The sequence below is a fragment of the Phocoena phocoena genome, chromosome 8 (genome assembly GCF_963924675.1).
Source record: "Phocoena phocoena chromosome 8, mPhoPho1.1, whole genome shotgun sequence".
Taxonomy (NCBI): domain Eukaryota; kingdom Metazoa; phylum Chordata; class Mammalia; order Artiodactyla; family Phocoenidae; genus Phocoena; species Phocoena phocoena.
Genome location: NC_089226.1, coordinates 66,791,038 through 66,803,122, shown reverse-complemented (window position 1 = coordinate 66,803,122; position 12,085 = coordinate 66,791,038). Strand labels below are relative to the sequence as shown.

General features: G+C 46.0%; 1 protein-coding gene across 1 annotated transcript in view; it reads right to left on the bottom strand.

The window, feature by feature from the left end:
• The window catches only part of PARVA (parvin alpha), a 180,878-nt gene extending 173,398 nt beyond the window's left edge, over positions 1–7,480 (bottom strand). The window contains exon 1 of the mRNA XM_065881875.1: positions 7,345–7,480. Within this exon, the coding sequence (XP_065737947.1) occupies positions 7,345–7,480 (136 nt within the window). The remainder of the gene's footprint in view (positions 1–7,344) is intronic.
• Between the last annotated feature and the right edge of the window lie 4,605 nt (positions 7,481–12,085).

Genomic DNA, 12,085 nt, shown 5'->3' with positions numbered 1-12,085 from the left:
ACAGAATGAGAGGGCAAAGCAGGTGAAGTCAGGCCCCTGGGAAATGCTGCTGAGAGGTAAACAAATAACAGAAGCTCGAGAAGGAGTCCGAAAAAAATAGACACAGGGAACAATTCAGTGTGGATAACATCAAGGGAGAAGAGAATTTTAAGAAATTTTAAGAAAGAAAAAGTTGAGGGACTTCCCTGGTGGCACAGTGGTTAAGAATCCGCCTGCCAATGCAGGGAACATGGGTTCTATCCCTGGTCTGGGAAGATCCCACATGTCGCGGAGCAACTAAGCCCATCTGCCACAACTACTGAGCCTGTGATCTAGAGCCTGCGAGCCACAACTACTGAGCCCGCACGCCTAGAGCCTGTGCTCTGCAACAAAGAGAAGCCCATGCACCACAATGAAGAGTAGCCCCCACTCGCCACAACTAGAGAAAGCCCGTGCATAGCAACGAAGACCCAATGCAGCCATAAACAAACAAACAAACAAATAAATAAATAAATTTATAAAAAGAAAAAGTTGAATAATACGAACGCCACCAAGAGCTCAAGTGGAGTGACGACTGAAAAGGAGACTGGATTCTGGAGAATTTAGCCAGTGAAGTGTAAATCTTGGGAACAGAATAAATTCTTCAATCGACTTCCAGGAGTCCACACTCTCCCACTTCCCCTCCTATCACACTGGTCACTCCTTTCCAGCCTCTCTAGCTGGTTCCCCCTCATCTCCCAATTTCTAAATGTTGGAAAGTCCATGAACCTCTTCTACGTCCTATACTCCTTCCTTGATGATCTCCTTCAGTCTCATGGCTTTAAGTACACCTACACACAGAGGTGTCTCCAGCCCAGAACCCTCCCCTGAGCTAGATTCCTAGAACCAACTGCGAACTCAATATGGCCCCGGGAAGTCCAGGAGGCACCTCTAATTAAACAGGTCCAAAAGAGAGTCCTGCTCTTTCTCCCCACATCAGCTCTTCCCGTAGAATTCTCCAACTCAGTTAACGTCATTTCCATCTCTGGGTTTGTTCAAACCCAAACCCTGGAGTCATCTTGATTCTACTCTCTCACCTTCCATCCGATCTTTCAACAGATCCTATCCACTATATCTTCAAACTATATCCAGAACTGAACGCTCACCCCTCCACTGCTACCGCTCAGTGCCAGACCACCTCTGTCTCTCACCTGGATCATTACAGTGGCCCCCTAACTCACCTCCCTGTTTCCACTCCTGCCCCCCTCAGCCACTTACCACCATCAGAGCAAGCGTGACCATATTATTCCTCGGCACAAAACTTCCCGCGTCCCTCTGAGTAAAGGCCCCAGGCTTACGATGGCCTCCAGAACACTACACAGCTGTCCCCTCACTCTAATTACCCCTGAGATCTCACCACCTTCCACAGTTGTCCTCAAGACACCAGGCCCACTCCCGCCTCAGGGTCTTTGAATCTGCCATTCCCTCTGCCTGCAGTGTTCTTCTCCAAGATACACATACTGTGCTCCCTCACTTCCTCAGGACCTTACCCAAGTAAAACCCTTCTCGGTGAGGCCTTCTCTAGCCACCCTATTTAAAACTGTCAACCATCCCTCCTCCCTCACTCCACAACGCTCCATTTCCCCTTTCCCTGCTTTATTTCGCTCTAGAGCACTTATCACTACTCTAATACAATATGTACATTTTACCAATTAATCTTGTCTTTTCTACTAGAAGGCAAGCTCGTGAAGGCAGGGATGTTTGTCTGTTTGTTCCCTGCCATATCCCAGCACCTAACACAGTGCCTGTCACATGGCAGGCAACTCAATAAATAACTGGTGAAAGAATGGGAATAGCGGATCAGCAAGTGACTAGGAGCTCAGAAAGGGGAAGCCAGTGCAGACAACGTTTCCAAGGCCTCTGGTGAGCAACTAAGAGGAAACCAGCATCGGGAGTGTCTACAAATGGCAAAGACTCAAGCATATTTGCAGATGTTAAGGTGCTAGAGCAGCACGAAAAAGACTGGGGATATGAGGAAAAGGATGTGGCTATGCCAAGTCTGGGAAGAAGTGGAAGTGAAAGGCCTCATGAGCAAGGGAAGAAAGGACCTCCTCGGAGGGGACTAAGAGAGGGAGGGAACAGGAAAGGACAGGTGAAGATACAGAAGGGACTGGCAGGTGGGGGGGGGGTGAAGAAAATTTGAACAAGTTCATACCTGGCACTTAATTTTCTATCTCAAGGTCTGGGGAAGAGCTTGAGTGACAAGGGTTTCAACATGGCACTTTGGAAAATGAAGATGCAAGCTGATTAGGAGAGAAGGATTGCTCAGCAATGCTGAGGCTTCTGCTCACTCTAGAAACCATAAATCTATTGCAGAATTTGGGGATTTCCCCCAGTTACACGGGACAGCCAATGAGAACCAAAATGGTACACTCTGGGCACCAGACAAAATGTAAAAACTCCGAGGGATAATAAATAAGTGGTTAAAATGTAGGAATAACCATTGCTGCAGGCCTAATTTAGGGCACCTTCAGCTGGGAGATACAATTCAAGATGACATTCCTGGAAAGAGCAAGTCGTGAGGAGAGATTTGGAGGAAGGCAGGTGAAAAGTGGCCCTTTGGCAAGTAGACTCTGAAAGGGTAGTCTAAGAACTACACAGCATAAATGGGGACTGGAAACCCAAAACGAGAAGATCCATAGAAGAAAAACAAAAGCTACCTAGCTACAACTCATGAGAATGGGACCAGGTATTTTTAAATGCTGAAATGTGACATCTTGGGAAACAGGATGATCTGACTTGCAAAGAAAGATCCCTAATTTCTAAAGGACCAAAATAGTGCTACACAGGCTTCATACTGTCGTGTGAAGCTTTTTGCAGAACGTGCGGAATCTTCTTGCAGTCCATGATGAAAAGACTATTTCAAATTTTAAAGACTACTTAAAACTGAGCTGTCTATTTTAATACCTTTCATTATTTGTGCCATGCTTTGTCTCATTTAAGCCTCACAACCTCCATGTAAGGAAGGAATTTTTATTCCCATTTTATGGATGAAAAAACAGAGGTTTTGAAGCATTGAGGAACTTGTCCTAAGTCATAGCAATAAATAAAGAGCCAGACCAGAAATCAAGCCCAAATATGTCTGGTCCCAAAGACCATGCTTTTAGGCTCTATTCTCTCTTGCCTCCCTCATGCTATTTTTTCTTATGAAACACAGGAGTGATCATTAGTTTTACTATATTCTTATGAGACTTCCAGTCATTCTATGATATATGTTAGTAGGTATTCTTAGGAAAACATACTTTTAATATGAAATTATTGACCTAAATATTCTAACATGTACCTGACTGTGAGACACAACAGGTTTCAAGTGAATGAATGGGAGTCCTTGGACCCAGGAGAATTCTGCGCCAAAGCACTGGGGAAATTTGTGGATAGACCAACATCCATGATCTTGAGGAATCATGAAGAACGGGAGGTTCCAGAACACTAGGGGGAACATGGAAGAAGGCAGTCTCTGCAAAGCACAGAGCTGTGAGTTTATGCAGGATCCAGAGCAAGACCTAGCCTTATTGTTACTGAAGAGATGGTTAGTGGGCCCCTGACAGGGAAAGCACCGATCACTGAGATCCAGCATGTGCTCGCCAAGAGCAGGTCATTTCAGACCAACCCCACTGCCATCTTTGACTTTGCAGGACCACCCCGTGTAGCAGCAAGCGGCTATAGCTGGGTGACGGCATCCCTTTAGAAGAAGCACATGCTCTTCCATTCACCCCCTTACCTCCCCTGGATTAGCTAATAGACTGAATAACAGAATCAGGACTTAACAGTTAAGTACTATAACAAGGATAAAAATAAGATCTTGCCCTTGGTTTCAAAAACCCAACTGAGCCAATCCAAGATAGGGAAGGGAATGACTTAGGAGCAACAAACATTAAAATGTCTTTGAGTGACCTGGTAACAAGCTCAGAGACAGCTGTGATGTTGCTGGCAGAATAAAGGAAAGCAGCCTCAGCTGCATTAATAGAACGTGGTATCTCTGCTAGAACAAAGGAGGTGACAGCCCTGTCCTAATGGACCGGACTACCACCATACTATGTTGACTTCTGGGCAGCTCACTTTGAGAGTCTGCTAGTTATTCTCCGTTTCTCAACACTCCCACTATGATCTACTCTCTGCACTGCTCTGCGCCCTAAGGGAGCTGACCCCGACATATTGCATCACCCAGATTCCCTTGCCCTGGTGACTTCCCACGGGGTCTGGCCAATGGAAAGAACCAGCAAGAGGTTCAGGGGCAAGAAGAGAGAGAACATGCAAGTATCTCTTGTGCCACTGTCTCCCTGCTCCATCTCCACATTTCCAGCAGTGGCTGTGTCCCTCTACAGCTACAGTTCCTATCAGGCAGCGCCCCTTCCATAGCTCCAGCTCTCAGTGGGTTGCGGTTTGCTCCCCTGGCCCTTCAGGCCTAGGGGTGGTAATGGCTTCCCCTTGGTGGTAGCTCCTAGGTGTCTCAGCATCCTTCTGGGTTCTCTTCACCCTGCCCACATCTCTGTAAACTGTCCCTTCACCACATTATTTTTAAAATCCCAACTAATGTGCCCTTCTGTTTCTTGCAGGGACCCTGACTGAAACTGAAAAGATAGGATACCAGGGGGCCATGAAGCTCATCTGTGAGGACCAGCTACTGGAACAGAGGATGTTTGGACTGATCAAGGGGCTCCACAAAACAGGCTGGTCCACTTGGAGAAAGTGAAGAGCCACCGTCGCACTCGTTCTCCTGGCTGCATGAACAGAATAGTAGTACATACAGAGAGACCACCTTTGAGCTCAATATAAAGTAAACTTTTCTAAAGAGTTGGCAAAGTGGGGTGAGCACCTCTGGTAGGTCATGAGCTTCAGTAATTCTCAGTTGCCCAGTCTCAAGCTGGAGAGCCCATATCGGGAACACTGTAGGAAAAAGTTACAGGGATACCTAGGAAAAGACTCTCCAATCCAGGGTTTCACAATTTGTTACCAACTACACACTACTCACACAACGGTTTTCCGAAATAAGCACACTGGAAGGAGGGCAGGGACATTTTGGGGGATATGTTTTGCTGCTTCTCAATTCAATATAGAGACTAGAAGTCTAGTTCTTTGTATCAAACTTGATAATTCTCAACACTGAGTTCTTTTTCATGCTTTAAGATAACTCAGGAACATGAAACTTATTTTACATATCATCATCACAAACTTAAAAATGTTTATTCCCAAACCACTGAAGTCTACGAAAATAAAAAAATTTTTTAACTAAGCATCTTCTACCTACACACCAGTCACTAGCCCTTTTTCCGACTGTCACCTCAGTATTCAAAATAAAAATCAGGATGCTACAAATAAATGGTGGAGAGGATGTGAAGAAAAGGGAACCCTTGTCTACTGTTGGTAGGAATGTAAATTGGTGCAGCCACTTTGGAAAACAGTATGGAGGTTCCTTAAAAAGCTAAAAATAGAGCTACCATATGACCCAGCAATTCCACTCCTGGGTATATATCTGGAAAAGATGAAAACTCTAATTCAAAAAGATACATGTACCCCAATGTTCATAGCAGCACTATTTACGATAGCCAAGATGTGGAAGCAATCCCAGTGCCTATCAATAGATGACAGAATTAATAGGATGTGGTGTAAGAGAAAAACAAATAACGTATGCTAACACGTATATATGGAATCTAAAAAAAAGAAAAAAATGGTTCTGATGAACCTAGGGGCAGGACAGGAATAAAAATGCAGATGTAGAGAATGCACTTGAGGACACGGGGAGGGGGAAGAGTAAGATGGGACGAAGTGAGAAAGTACCACTGACATACATACACCACCAAATGTAAAACAGATAGCTAGTGGGAAGCAGCCACATAGCACAGGGAGATCAGCTCAGGGCTTTGTGACCACCTAGAGAGGTGGGATAGGGAGGATGGGAGGGAGACGCAAGAGGGAGGAGATATGGGGATATATGTATATGTACAGCTGACTCACTTTGTTATACAGCAGAAACTAACACAACATTGTAAAGCAACTATACTCCAATAAAGGTGTTTAAAAAAAATAGATGTGGTGCATATATATATATATATATATATATATACACACACACACACACACACACACACAGTGGAATGTTACGCAGCCATAAAAAAGAAACACTGCCATTTGCAGCAACATGGATGGACCTAGAGAATATTAGGCTTAGTGAATTAAGCCAGACAAAGGCAAATACTGTATGATATCACTTATATGTGGAATCTAAAAAATAATACAAATGAATGTATATGCAAAGCAGAAACAGACTCACAGACATAGAAAACAAACTTGTGGTTATCAAAGGAAAGAGAAGCGGGGAGGGACAAGTTAGGGGTGTGAGATTACAGATACAAACTATTATATATAAAGTAGATACGCAACAAGGATATACTGTATAGCACAGGGAATTATACCCATTATCTTGTAATAATCTGCAAAAAATACTGAATCGCTATGCAGTACACCTGAAACAAACACAATATTGTAAATCAACTATACTTCAATTTTTAAAAAAAAGGATGCAAAATCTGCCCATGGGACAAAATATTTTACATGTAAACTGTCCTGGAAAAAAAATAAGATCACCTCAATTCACCCTGGTGAGAAAAAGGAAATGGTTTTTGCGAGAGCCCTTAACTCTTGAGTTCACAGAAGGGTCAGATCAGATCCCAGGATGCTACAAGTGTGTGTGTGTCTAATCGAGGTTTTCTCCTTGGGTGTGAGTTTATCATTTATCACAAGGCGGGACCGCTAGGACAGCCACCTCTCCACTCATTCGTCCGACAAACATTTGGTGTTGATCTACACATTAATAGAGCCCTGCTGGGCCCTGGGGACGGACGAGAGATCCAGAGCCAAGGCTGCTACCGTACACTTCAGCAGGTCTAGGAAATGATCTGATTTCAAAGACCAATGAAGGCAAAGAGTGAGAATGACGGCGCCCAGAAAAGTTTCAGAAGAAACTTGGAAACTGCCAGCCTTCGGCGCGGAGAAGGCGGGGACTTGGGGCCCAGGAGAGGACGCCGCCTCCGGGCTGGCAGGCCCCGCCGCCTCCTCGGCCCCCGGCCCAGCGCGGGCGTCGCCTGGTTGCAGGCCCGAGTCGCCACACCCGATCGCCGCGGGGCCCAGGAGGGCAGCGCCCGGGAGACCCAGAGCAGGGCTGCGGCGAGGCCCGGCCCCATGGGACATTCCCGGGTAGCGCGCGCCCGCACCGCCGCGCGCCCCGCTCCCCGGCGCCGGGCACCCGCGGCGCGCTCCCGCCATGCCAGAGGAGCCCCGGCCCCTCGGCACCCCGCCCGGCAGCTCGCCGGCCCGGGCCGCACTCACCCTCCTTGGCTTTCTTCCTCCGGGCCAGAGTTCCTCCGAGTTTCCCCAAGAAGGAGTCATCTTTCTTCCGGGACGGGGGCGACTTGGGAGTGGGGGACTTGGGGACAGACGGCGACTTCTGCGGGGAGGTGGCCATGGCGACGAAGCGGGCAGCCGCGGGCCGGTCGGGACGCGGAGCGGGCGCCGGGCGGACGCGGCGGGCGCGGCGGGGCTGAGGCTGCGGCTTTCCAAACGGAAGCGGAATTATTCCAAGCATTTGAGGCAGCTCACGCTCGCCTTTCCCTTCCCTCTCTCCCTCCCTCGCGCCGCCCTCCGCCCTGAAAGGAGCTGCGCGCTCGGGGCCCGCGCTCCGCTGCTGCCCGGAGCAGGGAGGATGCCCCAGATCTGCCCCTTGCAGGACGTGCGGCCTTACCTGTTTCGGTGTGTGTGACCCTCTCAGCCTGGGAGCCCTGGAGCCTGGAGGCCGTACTTGCCCCGACTCCGCACTCAGCAGAGTTCCTCGCTCCAACCCAGGGTTCAGTGATTGCTGAACTGAACCCACCTGCTACTCTGTCTCCCGCTGATTTGGCCCGGCTGCTGGGTGAGGAGCTCGCTCCTCCCCTGCATTTCAAACTGTAGTTATTAGGCCCGTGTCTTGTGCCCATGAAAGAGAGTGAGCCTGCTCAGGAAGAAATAGAGGGAACCAAAATGTGTTCGGGCCCCACCAGCTGGACACATCCAGCTGTTCCTGCACTTATCCATGACTGTCAACCTCCTCTACACCCCCAACCAAGAGTGAGAAGTTTGAAGTTCATGAGTACAGGCCAACACCTAGAGACATCTATGTTTCTAGCAGCTCAATGGCTTGTACAAAGGAGGATCCCAAATGTAGGTGGAAACATGAATGGGAAGGTACGGCCATCAGCACCTGTGAGAACCGCCTCTCCACCCCGCCCCCGCCCCCAAATTATCTTGCCTTAAATAAAAGCAACAGAGTGACAGGGGAGTGGCACAAAAGCCAGCATTTCAAGGACTCATGCTGGAAATGATTAAAAGGCACATTTTACTGTGCTTGGCCACTTGAGGTTCTCACTTGGGCTCCCCTGGCTGTCTCCGGGTCTCTCTTTCACACACACACACACACACACACACTCTCACACAACCCCTTGGCAACTGTGTTTCCACCAAGTAGCTACAGCTGATTGACCCTGAGTGATCACCTGACCCAAAGGGCCCTAATGCTTGACTGGAGAGCAGCCAATCAGATAGTCTCCATCAAGAATCTAAGCTAGAGACAGTTGTCAGAAGTCCAGCACTTAGTGATGATAATGCAGACTCAAGACTGGGGGCGTCCATCTTTAGCCACAGGCCTGCCGATGAGTAGAGAAACAAAACAATGGAGCAACGAAGTGTGCTCAAGAAGCCCTGTGGTCTGAGTAATGAAAAACCATGGGAGTAGCTGCCTAGACCTAGAACCTCTTCTGAGGGCCTACCTGTAGTTCTCAGGAGGGCCATCTGTGCTTACTTCCGAGGACATGTTCCTAAAGCCTTGTAATAACCCATCCACCTTTACTTGAGCCAGTCAGCCAACTAACAAGCAACGATTCCTGAGAACATAAATTTAACAAGGTGGTCAACAGATCCTCAGCAGATATGTGTTCATCTTGTCTTTGCTTAAGAGTCGTAATCTGACCTTTTTTGAAAGTTATGCTTTAGCTGTTTCCTCTTACCTAGTAGAAAGCAGAGAACTCACAATGACTGCTAGAATTTTAATGCGGGAGATTACAATAACCACCCTCTCCCGCACCACCACCCTGATAAACCTTAAAGACATGTTGAAACATCAAAGTAGAATCCTGTTTTGATTACATCATTCATAATTCTTGTTCAGGATATTTTGTACATAAGGATATGTCCAAAATCTGATCTCCACCCTCGGAACTCTTATCGGGGAATCCTGAGACACACAGCTCAACAGCTGTGTGATTGAGCTGTGTGATCTTGGACAAGTTTACTCCCATTTCTGAGTCTCTGTTTCTTCATCTACAGAATGAAGTGGTGGGAGAACATAATGGTTCTCAAACCTGATTGTGCTTCACAATCCCTTAGGGAGTTTGTTACATTCACGGGCCCAGTCTCTAGAAATTCTGATTCAGTACATCTGAAGTGAAACCAAGGGATAGGTATTTTTTAACAGGGATTAATTACATCAGGTGATTTTGATGTAGCTGATTCATGCACTGATGTTCGGGCACCTAGAACCACTTCCAGCTCTAACGTTCTGTGGTTCTCTACTCTTCACCAATTGCTGACCTCCGTATGCAGGGCTTAGGTTCTAAATACGACATGGTCAAATTTATACATGGAGATCTCTTAAACCGCTCATGCATGCTTTCGCATCTACAATCCTCTTTGGTAATTTTTATGCATACTAAAGTTTGAAAATGACTGAGCAAGACTAAATGGAGGAACAAACAAAGGCTTGATTGTGGGATGCTAGCTCCCGGGAACTACCAGCAAAATAAGGTGTAGAGAAGGCAAAGCTGAGTTTATTGTACACCATGGTGAGGAGAGTCCTGCCTCGGCAGGGTCTTAGCAGCAACTTGGACTAGGGTAGAGCACAGCAGGGATATTTCTAAGGTTTTGGAATCTGGTTTAAGGCAGGTCTTTCAGTGGGGTTAGTGCTTGATTAACTTTGGCTAAGGATTGTAATATACTAGGTTAGGATTGGTGGACACAAGGCAAGATTTTCAAAGAGTCTTGGAGGGTAAATAGTCTTTAATTTCATCTGTTGAAAAGTTTAAGTGTTTTATGTTCATTTCAATGAGATTTGGGGGGAAGTTCTTGAACAATAAAGTTATTTATAACTTTCATCTTTCTATGCAAGAGGTTTTTTTTGTGGTACGCGGGCCTCTCACTGCTGTGGCCTCTCCCGTTGCGGAGCACAGGCTCTGGACGCACAGGCTCAGCGGCCATAGCTCACGGGCCCAGCCACTCCGCGGCATATGGGATCTTCCTGGACCGGGGCACGAACCCGTGTTCCCTGCATCGGCAGGCAGACGCTCAACCACTGCACCACCAAGGAAGCCCGCAAGAGTTTTTTTGAATAGTTGAAGTTATGTTGTTAAAGACAGGGGACTGGTAAAGTCCCGTTAAGGTGACAGTAACCTATATGGGTATGAATGGATTCTAAGGTCTCAGAATTATGCAGATGTCTCGTTATTCAAACTTTCCTGCCTCTTAGATAATTATCAATCTCTCTTGAAAGGCCAAGTGGAATGGATGTTGAATTATAAATCAGTGCTATTCAAAGTGTAGTCTGAAAACCAGTATTGTCTGCAAACTGCTGTTAGTCCTTGATGATCTAAATATAGAAACTAGAGTGTTTAGAAACTTTTATACAATTTAACAGTGCAATTTTATATTTATTCTTTTGTATTGTATTTTACAAAAATATTGATCTGCGATGGATTGGACCTTCACCATGGATCGTTTGAAAAGCACTGTTCTAACTTGCTCTGGTTTGCTTACAGATTTTTATACACTCTCTTTTGATATTATGCTTTTATAGTCCTTATGGATATGAATTGATCAGGTATTTGTTCAAAGGTTAAATGACATAATATATTGGAAAGCACCTTGCATGGGGCCTGGCATTGAAGAAGACAGAATCTAAATCTAGCTTAATCAGGGACACACACTGCAGGCTGTTCATTGATAAGATGCTAAGAAGAACCTGCGCCAGCTCCCTCTAATCTAAATTGATATTTACAATCATGGCCCCACTGACCAGCTGCCCCTCTCAATTGATATTTACAATCATGGCCCCACTGACCAGCTGCCCCTCTCATGCTTGGTCATTGGTTTCATCTTACCCAGGCGTTACATGATAAGGACAGCCTCATAAGTTACATGTGTGTTGCTGTGAGGCTCTGCTGACTCTCTAGGCCAGTCTCTCTTCGAAATGTATACCTAAGCAAACTGTCCTGGGAGAGAATAACTCAGATTCCAGTCCTAGCTCAGTGGCTAGATGACCTTGGACAAATATCTGTCCTTCCTGTACTTTCATTTCCATCACCAATAAAGTGAAACCAAGGTAGTTCCTACTAACTGAACATCCCACTTATCTTATGATCGACAGTTTCAACCTAGGTTATACCCGACAGAATGAGAACATTTGTGTACCTGTATACACGTACTAGAAGATTCATAGCAGCACCATTCAAATGCCTATTAACAGTTGAATTGATAGGTAAATTGGGATAGTCACACAATGTAATGTTATACAGCAATGAGAATGAACTGTTTGCAACTCCAGAAGCAATAGGAATGTCCTTCACAATATAATGTTGAGTGAAAAAAAATTCAGACACGAAAGAGCATACGCTGTATCATTCTATTCATATAAAGTTCAAAAAACAGGCAAGACTAGTCTCTGATGTTAGAGTCATGAAAATGATTAGGTTTGGGAGAGGTAGTGACTAGAACAGGGAGGGGGGAAGGTATGAGAGAGGCTACTGGGGCTGGTGATGTTCCGTTTCTTGATCTGGGTGCTGATTACATGGGTGTATTTACTTTGAAAATTCATGGAATGTTTACTTAATAATTTGAGCAATTTTCTGTAAGTATATTGTACTTCAATAAAAATGTACATACTTATCACAAAAATGACTGAGTTTTTTAAATGAAGCCATGGGATTGCATGGTCTGTAGTGTCCCCTTTACCTCTGTGGTCTCCTTCTCCAACTCCCATGTTTAACTT